A 13325-nucleotide genomic window follows, 5' to 3' on the forward strand; every position below is an offset into this window, starting at 1 on the left:
AAATATACAATAATAATAATAAGCCTTTACGTCGGGTCCAAGATTAACAAGGATGTCAGTAATTCAGGCGGCTACGCCGTTTCTAGCTGTGACCTACCACCGGCAGACACCACAGTACTCGGCAGGGCCGGACATAACAATTGTGGGGCCCTATTCGAAACGGATTTCGCGGGGCCAAGTTTGGACAGGGAAGCGGATAATAAGTGAAATTTAAGAGTTTGTATTAGAAAATAAATTCGTCTATGCATTTTATTCATTCTTGACTGCGTACAGAATTACTTTACGAGCCTTTGGTGTAGCGAAGTCATACAGTATATTCTGATAATTCTGTTTCCTACATAGATCACGCTCAATAGCAAGAATTACCAAATGTTTCAATCTATCTTTGAGAATTGTTGACCTCAAATAATTCTTCAGTAGTTTGAGGCGCAGGAAGCTTCTTCCACAAGATTATACGGCTAATGCAAAATGACGTTTTTATTTAACGCGAGTAGGATTGGCATTTACCATATTGAATGACACCCCAAAATGACAATTTTTTTCTATGTATTTCCGTATATTTTACGGACTTTTTCGTATATTTTGCAATTTGGGGGATTTCACTGAGCTCCTGGTAAATCGACAGGAGGGCCTGGGAAATCTGTTTTAAGTTAGAAAATGGGTTAATTAAAAAATTTATACACCTTGAATTAGATAGGGTCCTATGAAAGTGCGGGCCCACTGCGGTCGCATAGGTTTCAGTGGCCTAAGGCCAGCCCTGGGACTCGGTGCAAGTTCTTAAACCAAATCATGCATTATTTTTAGGTTTAATAACTTAATCTTACTTTTACTAAGATATTATTACTTTTAATAACATATTCTTTTTTTTTTAAATAGCATACTCTTACTTTCAATAAAATTTACTCATTCCTACTTTTCATTGTTTCTTATACATGGTAGGTCGTCCACAGTTACGTATTTAGACTGCAAAGGCCCAAAACTATTTTAGATATGGGGGGGTCCCTTTAAAAGTCCAGATATTTTATGTCAGTGAAAAATATTCCTTTGGGGGCCCTAAGGTGTAGGTGAATCTTGCCCTTCTTATCCATCAGTGACCCTTACCTTTGTCCGGACAGTAATCCTAAAGACATCGTTATACTTCTTGTTTCCTGAGCATGCAGATTTAGTTTTCCCCCCAAACTAACAAAACACAGTAACTAATTCAGTTCAATGTTGAGCTAAGAATCGATACTCTTCATTAATTAAGCTTCTCACGATACTTTTCGATTCTAAACCATGGGAGCAATAGAACACTGTTGCCAACTGAATAATGAAAATTAGTTTTGTGCTAAATGCGAAAGCGCATAGAAATGTGATGTTTCGCTTAATGCCTCGTGCATCTTTGTAAATGACCTAGCTTAGCATCACTTCCTGTTTTCTGTACATCAGATACACCAAATAGATGGCTATTTATAGTTATCCGCCATTACAGAAAATCTACAATACATCTGTGTCTACGAGCATTAAGAGTTAACACTAAGAATTGAAAGGGATTGGATACTCTTAGTCACGTGGGCTCTTTTCTTAGGTTTATAAATGCAACATTGAGCGCGCCTCACATAACGAATCGGAGCCTTTGTGGCTGAGCGGTAAAGTGCTTTGGCTTCCGAACCGGGGGTCCCGGGTTTGAATCCCGGTGAAGACTAGGATTTATACTTTCGGGATCTTTGGGCGCCTCTGAGTCCACCCAGATCTAATGGGTACTTGGCATTGGTTGGGAAAAGTAAAGGCGGTTTGTCGATGTGCTGGCCACATGACACCCTCGTTAACCGTGGGCCATAGAAAAAAAAAAAGACCTTTACATCATCTGTCTTATAAAACGCAAGCTGTAAAAGGGTAACTTTACCTTTTTTTTTTTATTAATCTACCGAATCACTAAATGTATGAACGCTTTTAGAAACAAATCTTCGAAGATCTAGGTCAGTGACGTAAGTGAATGATGGGTTAGATCAATGATTCCCAAAGTGGTCTATATAGACCCCCAGGGGTCTACGAAGACTTTCAAGGGGTCTACGAAAGTTAAAATGGGAATAGGGGGTCCATGAGATGTGCTCGGGGGTCTACGATAAAGAATCTCAATTCAGCATGTCGTGACTTTAATTTTGACAATTGGACTTTTTTCATCCACACATTTATGATTTGTACCTTAAGAAATCCTTAAAATTGTTATCCTGCTGATTAAATGAAATATTGTTTAATTTAATTTGATAAATATATTCAAATAGTGTAGTTTTGTCTAGTTATACATTTAACAAAAAGAAATGTAGACTGTACAGCGTTAAGTGTTTGAAATTGAACTTCATTACTTTATTGTCAAACAAGCGAGTGTTAATGTGCCATTTTTTTATGATGCTATGAAACCAATTAAGCTGGAGGATCATTTGAGATGGTTCCACCCTGATAAAAAGATAAAAGTTTGCAAAACTTTGAAAAACTCAAAGATAAAGTTCAGAATACACCCACAAAATCTCTTACACAAACTTATATCATTAAAAGAATCTGATGTTTGGGTTTTGTGGCCGGTGTCTTGTTTTGGGACTCTTGATGAAGAATGCAATTTTGAAGACATGGTTGGCATTCTCTGTTGAGACTCCAAAAGGGCTAATTACAATGGTCCAAATTTTAAGCTTCCGGATAATATGTTTTCTCATTATAATGTGTACGGTTCTGATGTGAACAGTTATAGGTGGTCCTATTGGATAGTTTATAATAGGTTTCATCTTCCTTGTATATCAAATAAGAGCTTGCCCATTTCTCGTTTTTAGAATTCACTATTAGTTTTCTCACATTTGGCAAGTCAGTCAGCCTTCTATTTCAACATTGGATAATAGTGATCTTGCTGTTGTTGTGCTTTACAAGGTCACACAATTGTTTTGTACAAAATCTTTTGGATGCTCCTTTACATTATGTGGATAATTACATCCAATCCCAAATCTCCAGACGGGAGAAGCGAGCAGGCAAGGTGACCACCGAACATCAGTCCAGGCATCATGAGTTGTTTTATTTAGGAGGCATCAGAGTTTGTCAAGCCTTGAAGGACTATTTTTATATTGGTCACGAAATAAATTTAACTGTTTGGTGAACTTGGCTGATTCGCTAACATGGTAGCTGTTAGATCCAGTGCTCTTATTTCTTCTCTGTGGTTGTCATAGAGCTTATTAGTTACAATGAACTTAATTTTTAAATTATTTTTTCTCCATTTGGCCGTTAAATGAGTATTCCAGCTCCTCCGTTTGTGGAGGCTTTCTGAGAACAATCCATGTAAACTCTGACTTATCGGTTATTAGGGCGATGGATTTGCAGAAGAGTTCACTAAATTCTTGAGCTCTGTTGGAATATAGTCAAATATTTCTTTCTTCTTAATTCTTATGTAAGTCTTTGCAAACGACATATTTCTGCAATCAACATGTTTCTCTATAAAGCTGGCTGAGTCAACTTTATCTGGTAATGATTTTTTTATTCAAATTATAATGGCTCAAGAAATTTACGAAAAACTGCTCTTTATGAAAACTTTTACTGTGATACTTAAGGCACGTTAATCTTTAATGTTTTGAAGAACTACTTCATAAAACAACAAATCCGAATATGAAAAACAATTTCAGTAGCAACGAATGGTGAGCTTGCAAGCCTTTAAAAACAAATGTTTCCAATGTGTTTAGTGATTGTATGCTGTATATGTTAACTATTAAATAATGGGTTGAAATTTGAATTTTGTTAATACATTTATTTAAAAAAATAGATTCAACTTAAAATGTAGTAATTTGAAATTGATGAATTTTCAAAAATTCAGTATAACTTAATCAGGGGGTCTACGGAAAACCAGAAAACATGGCAAGGGGTCTACGAGACAAAAAAGTTTGGGAACCACTGGGTTAGATAAAAGAAATGAATCTGTTTTGATTGTCACATAAATATGGATGCCTGCGTAAATGTGTCTATATGTATGAGTGTGTGTGTTCTTATTTTCATAAATATAGGTATAAATATGTTTGTAATAATTTGTTTATAACTTTTCGTATATCACTCTAGTTGAGTCAAACAAGGGTCCTCAATCACGTAAGTAGAGGTGTTTTTGGTTCTCATGACTTCTCTCGCTCTCCCTCCCTCCCTCTCTCTCTCTCTCTGTCTCTCTCCCTCCCTGTCTCTCTCTCGGGTCCTCAATCATGTAAGTAGAGGTGTTTTTTTATTCTTATAACTTCTCTCTCTCTCTCTCTCTCTCTGTCTCTCTCTATGTCTCTCTCTCTCTCTCTATCTATCTCCCTCTCTCTCTCTCCCCCTCTCTCTCTCTCTCTCTCTCTCTCTCTCGGGTCCTCAATCTCGTAAGTAGAGGTGTTTTTGATTCTTTTTACTTCTCTCTCTCTCTCTCTCTATCTATCTCTCTTTCTCTCTCTATCTCTGTCTCTATTTTTATCTCTCTCTCTCTCTCCTTGGCTTTTGCGTCTCGAGAGACGATCTTTTCCCTTTGCTTAGTCTACAGCATTATTTAATAAACTAGTAGGTCTCTTTGGAAAGACACTTTTGTCTTTGGAAAGACACTAAGACACAGGGTGACAGCAATCACGTACCAACAAAAGGGTGTACAAGAAAAAATAAGTGTGCAATTTCGCAACAACTTTGATTAACAAGTCATTAAACATTCTTTGAGTCAGAAGGTTGGGGAGAGGGGCACACTTTCTCCTGGCTACGAAGATCCGCCAATGACTTACAAATTTAAGTCAAGTTTTAGGCTTTCAACACAAAAAAATATAATTCTGTGCAAAGTTATCTATATAGGACCTGGTAGGACTTACACTACTATTTGTTGATACTCTTCGTTTGATGTTTCCCTTGATACGTGTTGATACGTGTTTCATTTAAAACGTTTTGATGCGTGTTTACCTTGATACATGTTGCTTTCGACAGACCAAAGGAAAACATTGGACAAGAAAATGGGACATCCCCTGTCACATTAGTAAGTATTTTTTTTATTGTTTCACCAGTTGAGGCAAAGACTCTATGCCCTTGGAAGAGGCACAAACAGGGGCGGACTGGCTATATGAACATTCGGGCCAGTACCCTTGTCACCGAAAGGGAAGCATGAATGCCATTAAAAATGGTTCTTAGATGGTATAATATTCTCTTTCAATGCAACAATGTTGTGATTAAAAAAAATCTTTTACACTTTAAAGTCTAATACTAATCTAAAGCATAGTCGTAAATACCCAACACCCGTATATACTGGTTCTAGTAAACGTTAGTTCCTTATACACACTAAACAATAAACAAGAAACTTAAGGCCATTATTTATTTTAGAGAAGGACGTTATTCGGATGAATCTATAAAAGGACAAACAAAGTTTTAAGTCCTCTAGATGACATGTCCAGTGACACACGAATTGTAATTGGTTTGCAGGAGTTGTCGCATGATCTCAAGTAGCCGCTACGAAGTCCTTCACAAATCATAATTAATGTATTGGTTGGAATCAAAATGCAAAAGAATGGAAAATAAGGGAGCAGAAAATAAGATTAAAAGCAACTTTTACTGGAATCCTGTGCAAAAAAAAAATTAGTAAAATTCTAAATGTGTTCTCGCAAGCACTAGAGCAGCGGTTCTCAACCTTTTAGTCTCGGCGACCCCTTTTGCAATACCCCACTCTGCCGCGACCTCCCCCCCTCCGCAAACTCATACAGCAATAGAAGCGTAGACAATAACAATCCATTTTTTCCAGGGTCTTAGGCGACCCCTGGCAAATCGTCAATCGACCCTCAAAGGGGTCGCGACCCACAGGTTGAGAACCCCTGCACTAGAGATTCGCCAACGTTATGATAAGAGCATTAGTGAATGAACAGGGCTCAACGCCATAAGACGACAAAGATATTTCCATTGGCTGAAATACATAGGAGCTCGAGTCCAGCGGTTCTCAACCTTTTAAGCTCGGCGACCCCTTTTTACAATCCCCCACTCTGCCGCGACCCCCCACCCTCATACACAAATACAGAATTGTAGGGTAGACAATAACAATCCATATTTTCGATGGTATTAGGCGACCCCTGGCAAATGGTCAATCGACCCCCAAAGGAGTCGCGACCCACAGGCTGAGAACCCCTGCTCGAATCAAACACTATGACAGAACCAGCTTTGAATACCTTGAATTTAAATCTCAAGTGCATGTATATGTTAATGTATATGGTAGCAGAAATTTGTTTCATAATAAGAGATTCACCATTCCAAGGGTTATACTTTATTCATTTAGTCACGGTGCTTACCAGGTAGTTTCAAAATCATTATATTGAAAATACTGGGCTGCATTGCATAGAAATGCCGGACCGATTTTGGCACCCAGTTCGCCCCTGGGCACAAACCCCAAAATTCAAAATCCAAGTATTCGACGTGATTCGAACCTAGTACCCCAGGTTTGGAAGCCAAACGCTTAACCACAACGCCAACGCGCCCATAAAAAAAAAGACTCAAGTCTTTTTTTTATTCACCAAAATATTTTTTTTTTTTTTTTCCAGATACATTTTTTTCTTTAGCTGACTTGTAATTCGACATTCAATCTGGCATTGAGTGGCATGATGTGGTCGAACGGTGTTTTGTCAATTAATCGACAGGATGTTTCAAACATCATAAGGATTATAGTTGATTATACCCTATCGAGACTGTTCATTTAGTCAATTAATTTCTCTCAAGGAAGGTTTATTTTAATTTGAAAATGCCTTACTTAACGAGGACTGAGTGAAATGGGAGATAATAAAAGTGTTTTTCTAGGGCTGAGCTAGAAGGGTGACAGGAAAGGGAATCATTTGTGACAACTTGAAGATTATGTAGACACCTTGTCGCCTGACGTGAAAGACACAGTAGCTCCAGCTCTCTTTCTATCTGACTTTAGCATTACTGCTTGCGTATATTACCTTAGTAAAATAAAATGTTTGTATGTTCTATAATTTTATCATACTTTTTCCATTTTATGCTATTGTAAATAACAAGTTGCATTAGAAATGCGTTCAAAACAACATAATTTTCCATGTGTATGTGTGTCAAACGTTGTAAGAATTATTACTGTTTATTATGTAAGTAAATATTACATACGTTTTAATGTATTTTGTTCATTTGTATTACTAGGTTTGTTCATTGATCAAAATTTTTTTACAATTAGTGGGATATCTGGTAGAGTGACAAAAACCGCTTGGCTGTCTTAGAGGGTTCGAATCCCTAAGAAGAGCAGGGTCTTTTAAATTGTAATACAGTAGAGCTGTGTTCGCTGAGCGCGCTAAAGGCGACACGGAAACCTTCTTCGAGATATCCCTCTTCAATAAATACTTTGGACCAGAAAACACTGACTTGGGGGTATGGTTTGATAGTCAGATTCCCCGGTGCAACTGAAAGCCACCAATTGGAAGTTCCATGTGCAGGCGGAACGCTCTTTAACACATTGACTAGCTTAATAAAGAAGGAATGGCGGTACCGGCCAATGTTTTAGCGATGCTAGGAACACATCTAATCCCACCAGAGGAGCCGCTAACATACGTGAGTGCAAAAGCAAGGATTTGTGAATGGATTAAGTCCAAGTGGTACAACGGCTGAGACTTTTGTACCACGGGACGGGAATTCTTGAAGGTTCTCAAACTCCCAAACAGGAAAGTACGAGTTGTGGCAACTAGACAGAAAGGATCAGGCAATTTGGGCACGTTTTCGCACGGGACACTGTCCGATAGAAATCTACTTCACTAGGATCTGAATGAACCACGACCCTAGATGTCGACACTGTCACACGGCAGACTAGACTGTAGAACACATCCTCAACGACTGCCGCATGCTTAGAAGCGATTTCGAAGATTGTAGTCTTGTAAACCATAGAACTGGTGCATGCCGGGTCTCGCCCTGTACGGAGACAGGTAAACCCTACAGAACACTGTGAGGTACCTGGACCGTGCTGTAACGTATCAATCTCCGCACGTAGCTTTAGTGCATGTAGACTTACGAATGGTGGATCCACCTCTGAGTTTGTGTGATAACACTATTAGTTAATTAACTATTGGTAATTAATTATGTTGTAAAAGCATGAAATTGCGCTAAACAAAAACAATTGGTAAAAATATTTCTAATAGCACAGATTTATCTTTTTTGGCCTAGATCTATTACAAATTTAAATACATGACTGATCCAAACTGATTGATAGATTTGCATATCTTATTAGCTTTTTTATTACGAAAAAGATTTTTTTTACTATATGAACTAAGAGAAAGAAAATAGTTATGAATATCAATATGCCCTTTTATATACCGTTTCCTTATTAGTTTTACAGTAGCCTATGGCTTTTGTATAGCTAATTATCTAATATATAAAGTATAATGTAAGGAGTATGTATGTATAAATGCATGTATGCATTTATGACCTTTATAAAAATCAAAACCGTATGTCCAATGATAATGAAACTTTGTATTAACGATTCTTAATTACAGCCGTGATCTTAGGATATGTACATTGCCTTGTACTAAATTAGGTGTATTGACATAGATTTTAACTATTTAAACAGTCCATATGCCTCATATAAGACGGACAATGGTCATGCTCGCCCTGGATGTGGAAAATATGTAGGTCACAGCTGGGACTGCGTAGCCACGGTAAATACAGCATTAAAAAAAACGAAAAAAAAAAAAAACAAACAAACCCGAGCAAAGCCAGGTAAAACATAGCTAGTAATTATATAGCTTAGAAAGACTCAGTGAAACAGCGTTGCAGCTTATTTCTTTATCTGTATTCCATGGCCGCTGAAGTTTATGCCAAAGCTGTTACATCCTCTGTGGACATGACTTCCACCCAGACCGATGCTGTGGACGTAAGCTCCGCTGCTGCCTGGGCAGGTGCACGTGGTGTAGGTCAGCTTGGTCAGGTCATAGTCCTTGCTGTATTCTCTTTTTTTGACACTTGTGAGCCACTCCCCAATGCTGACCTGTTTAGGGCATCCGTGAGGGTGGGAGACGATGAAGCACAGCTTGGTTTCAGAGTTACGGTACTTGGTGCAGACTTTGCTCCACAACTCCCGGCAATGCTTCCTTTTCGCAAAGAGCTCGTCCCCTAAATCTCCTTCACAAACCACAAGCTTCAGCAGAAACGAGTCGGTTTCTATCGTCCTATCATAAACGCTGAAATTTCCAGGATGGTACCAGGGTGATTCTGCTCATCGTAATACAATTTGCATTTAGTATGTTCAGCCTCAATGTCGTCAAAGACAACATGCGTAGCTGTTCTTATGATTATCTCCCACCAGACACTGCTGGGTGCCCCACTTTGCCCATGGCTGTGTACTAAAGAACATTTCGGGCAAATGCAACTTGAGTATTGCCTAAAAAACGAATGCCCACGAACGTCTTGGCCAATGCCGTCTAAAAATTTGATAACGTTGTAGACTTCCCCACTGCCAAATCTCAGGGATTCTTTTTTCTTCGGCTCGTAGTAGGGATAGGGCACATTTGAATTGGGCAAAAACTTTGGACGGTGTGGACTGGTCATTTTGACATCCACCCTCACAGTTAAATGGCCTTCAGCTCTTATATACTCATACAAGTCTGCATCTTTAAGGCCTTCAGGTAGATGATTGATATTAAAATGTGTGTACGGAATAAACTCTTTATGTTCCGGATTTTTTTGACATTTCTTTAAAAGTTCGTGCAGATCAGCTTCTCCGCCTTCGGCTACTTGTGTTTCAATAGAACCTTTAGAATAGATAAATAAATATTTTTTAAAAATTGATTGTATGGCAACAGTCACAATTAGTTGTGCAACAAATAAACATAAAACTTTAAATTATAAATTCATCAAGTTGTTTACGGAGTAGGATTTTTTTTAAACACATTTATGTAAACGGTATTAGATTTTTGTCAAAATAAATTTTTGTATTGTTTTTATTGCTAAATTAACTACGTTATGTCATATTAACTACTCACATTTACAAACAAAAAATGTTTACTTTTTTATTAAAGAGAAAAAAATATTTTTAGTATGCATATAAGTGGAATTTAATTTAAAACAACAATTATTAATAGTGTTTCACATTATTTGCTACAATATGCAATATAAACACACCACATGTAACTAATGGGAAACATTTTTTAAGAGGAAAGTTTTATTTGTTGAGACTTTAAATAAGAGATTGGTCATTTAACAAAACAATTAGATCAGTTAGATAATCATTCAATAACATTCAGTTATTAGTGATCAGTTAGGCCAGGTTCACATTTAACTTCACCTTTACCTATCCCTTAATCTGTTGGACCGTTGGGACACCACACAAGATCTGACAACCATCTTTCTCCATTGTTTTGTCTTTTGCCTTGGAATGAATATCATTCACTGACAGACCTGTCCATTCTTTCATGTTGTCTTGCCACAGCTTTCTCTGTCTTCCTTTTCATCTTCTTCCCGGAACTGTTCATGTAAGAAAGGTCTTTGCGATTCCCGAGGAGCTTGTGATGTGGTCATAGAGTTTGAGTTTACGTTTATTTTTTACAGTGGTTAGTAGGTCATCGTGGGGTCCAATAGCTGTGTTACTTCTGTTTCTTATCTCTTCATTCGTGATGCGGTCTTTGTAAGTGACACCTAGGACTTAAATGTCTTCATAGCTATCGGCTCATCGAATAGATATGAATATTAACAATGTAATAATAATAACATTAATAAATGTCCGTATCCTGGGGTATCAAGTCGTTAGTCGAACTGACAATACAACAGTATCGGCAACACTTTTGACACGAGTACGTCTCTTCATTATGTATCGACAGAGATAAGGTTGTAGTTGTAGGTAAGTTTTAGTTTCTGACATTCTTTCTGAAAATATTGAAACCTGCCTTTTTATCTGCCTGGGCGGACCACTTCGGGGGCCTATTTCGAGTTTGTGTTTCCACACAAACTGTCTTTGTAACCTTGTTAAAATATGGTTCAGTGTTTTATGTATTATTGCTACTTTACATTTTTATTCTCCTGAAGCGTCTCTAAATGTAATGCTTTTAATAAATGTGTTATTCTAACGAAATGTGAATTTTGTACCACTAGGTCACCACAACCCTATGTTAATTAAGCATGCTTACCAAATATCTCGCTAGATAGCAACATGGAGTCCATGATAAACGAAATCAGTGTCTGGTTAAAATTAAAAAAAAAAGATATAGATAAAATAGATTACTGGCGAAAGCATTTGGAAAGTTTACAGAAAATTATTAAAGAAATAAGCTCTAATGTCTTCATATATCTTTGAAAACAAGAAAAAGACAATAACTCCATTCTACAACTTATGGGGCGATTGTTTTCTCTTGACAGCTATTAAATACTGCATTTAAAAAAAATGGATGATTTTCCTACAAATTGATAATCTGAAAAACGGTTCTAACGATTTTCCTAGAAATGTAACAGTTGCTGAATATCGCTGAGAAAAGAGTTACACTCTTGTTGACCACATTATATTTTAACAGCTTATTTAAGGGAAACGAACCGCTAATTACTGCAATTTATCTGAGAATGACAGGGTTTAGCTCCCTTTCTGCTATATAAAGCAACATTAATTAATGAGTACTAATTGGTTAATTTGTGTTTTTTTATTCATTCGTGTATTTTTATTGACTATGATCCACATCAACTTGATCCTTGACAAGGGGATTAAATCCATATATACATTCACATCTCTCACTAAGTAGCATTTGTTCCCTTTTTTCGATATCAAACAAAATAATTAACTAGTTGGTTAATTATTTTTATTGATTCTGTGCAAAGTTTCGACTTGATCCGAGAATGGGAAATGGGAGAAAAAGCATGTTCAAACTTTTTACCAGAGAGAGACAGACAGACAGACAGATACATTAAATTGATATAAGCTTTTAAAAAAAAGGATAAGTATAGGCTTAGAAGCGTTTTCTGTTAACTGTGGGGAGCTATTGCATAGGAAAACACGCTGATAAGTATATGAACCTATTTATTCAGTTCCAAGTCTAAGCCAGTAATAACTATTTAGAAAAGTAATACTGCTGTAGGCTTACATTTGATAATATTATATCATTCCGAGCAGAGGCGGTCTTAGGGATTGACGAGTGGGGCAACCGCCCCGTGCCCCGCGCTCTAGAGGGCCCGCAATAAAGAGAATCGTTTGTCGCTGTCAGTTCATAGTGGGAAGCGTGGTCAAGAGGCCTGGCTTGGCTTGGCTACCTAGAAGGGGGCTCGAGGTTCGACACCCGACTCGGGCAGAGTTGTGTTTACTGAGCGCCTAAAGGCAGCACGGAAAACCAACTCCTAGATACTATTTTTTTCTACCTTTTGGATTGAGAGACATATCTTCGAGACTATTTGTCCTTGGTTAATACATTTATTAACATAAGAACTAATAAAGACTTACCAAATACTTAGCTCGTAAAACGCTTATCGCATGCGTGTGTTAAATGAGGTGTGTGTTGACGAACACACTCGTCGAGCCTACAATTCGTACGCTGCGTTTTGCAGCTAAACGCTGACAAGTCTGGAGATAAAGATCTAAAAATAAAACAACTTAATACATTGTGGTTCTGGGCTCTCTGCCCTCCTATATAGTCTCTAGCAATCGATGACAAGAGAAAAAAAATGGAGGAAATTTTTCTATTCGGGTTTGACAGTAAAGGAGTTTTCCTTAGATTTATTTTTATTAAATAAAAATCTTACCGTGGTGAGCTATAATAATATAATATCCAATGGTCCTCAAACATCGAAAAAGCCTCTAATTTATTGATTAATTGGTAAATTCTTATTGATTCATATGCTGTCATTGACAAATAATAGTTGCTCAAAGTTTCAACTTGATCCGAAAATGGGAAGTGGGGAAAATAACGTGTACAAGATTTTGAACAGACAGAAGGGATTTAGTTGATATAAGCTCTGTAAAAAGGGCTCTCGGTCTTGGTATTGCCTGCTATCTGGAGTGCTGGAGTCGCTGGCTGTGAAACAAACAAGACAAAAGATCGAAGACAATGCAAATTTAAACATTGCGCTCAGCGCTTTGAGAGTGTCACAAATTAATCAATAGTGCTAGTGTCGCAATCTAAGATGGTGCCAGATGTTACGATTATATTTGAGCTATATCACACCATCAATGATCGTGGTCGCCGAGGATCTTGAAATCGTCTTTTAATAAGATGATCGTATAGAAGTAGCTATAGATCTAGTTGATAATACGATCATTCAGAATGTTGTCAGTTGATAAGAGGATCATCTAGAAATGCCAATCGCTAAGTCGATCTAAGTATGTTACTATATTCAATGAAGAAACTTCTCTTCGTCTAAAACAATTA

At 37.4% G+C, this 13325-nt stretch overlaps 2 protein-coding genes across 3 annotated transcripts in view; one reads left to right on the forward strand and one right to left on the reverse strand.

The window, feature by feature from the left end:
* The window catches only part of LOC106063002 (uncharacterized), a 30380-nt gene extending 23266 nt beyond the window's left edge, over nt 1–7114 (forward strand). The window contains exons 9-11 of one of the 2 annotated variants that reach the window (XR_008775728.1): nt 4069–4095; nt 4942–4990; nt 6534–7114. Coding sequence is in view for 1 of the 2 variants with exons in the window: in XM_056016359.1 (XP_055872334.1) it covers nt 4069–4072 (4 nt within the window). In the remaining variant the exon portion in view is untranslated. The remainder of the gene's footprint in view (nt 1–4068; nt 4096–4941; nt 4991–6533) is intronic. The other variant, XM_056016359.1, reaches the window with a different exon arrangement.
* Nucleotides 7115–8437: 1323 nt separating this feature from the next.
* On the reverse strand, nt 8438–12501 carry LOC106059506 (uncharacterized). The gene is made up of 3 exons (XM_056016360.1): nt 12401–12501; nt 11106–11157; nt 8438–9734 (listed from the first exon to the last, which is right to left on the reverse strand). The coding sequence occupies exons 2-3, from the start codon at nt 11137–11139 to the stop codon at nt 9145–9147; spliced, it is 624 nt and encodes a 207-aa protein (XP_055872335.1). The 5' UTR covers nt 11140–11157; nt 12401–12501; the 3' UTR covers nt 8438–9144.
* Nucleotides 12502–13325: the final 824 nt, after the last annotated feature.

Source organism: Biomphalaria glabrata, chromosome 17, assembly GCF_947242115.1.
Source record: "Biomphalaria glabrata chromosome 17, xgBioGlab47.1, whole genome shotgun sequence".
Classification (NCBI taxonomy): Eukaryota; Metazoa; Mollusca; class Gastropoda; family Planorbidae; genus Biomphalaria; species Biomphalaria glabrata.

Bases quoted from the DNA above. Each gene is read 5' to 3' on its own strand.
- LOC106059506 (XM_056016360.1), bottom strand. From the start codon at position 11,139: ATGGACTCCATGTTGCTATCTAGCGAGATATTTG. The intron at 9,735-11,105 runs GTAAGCATGCTT...TCTATTCTAAAG, and splicing joins GCTATCTAGCGAGATATTTG to GTTCTATTGAAACACAAGTA.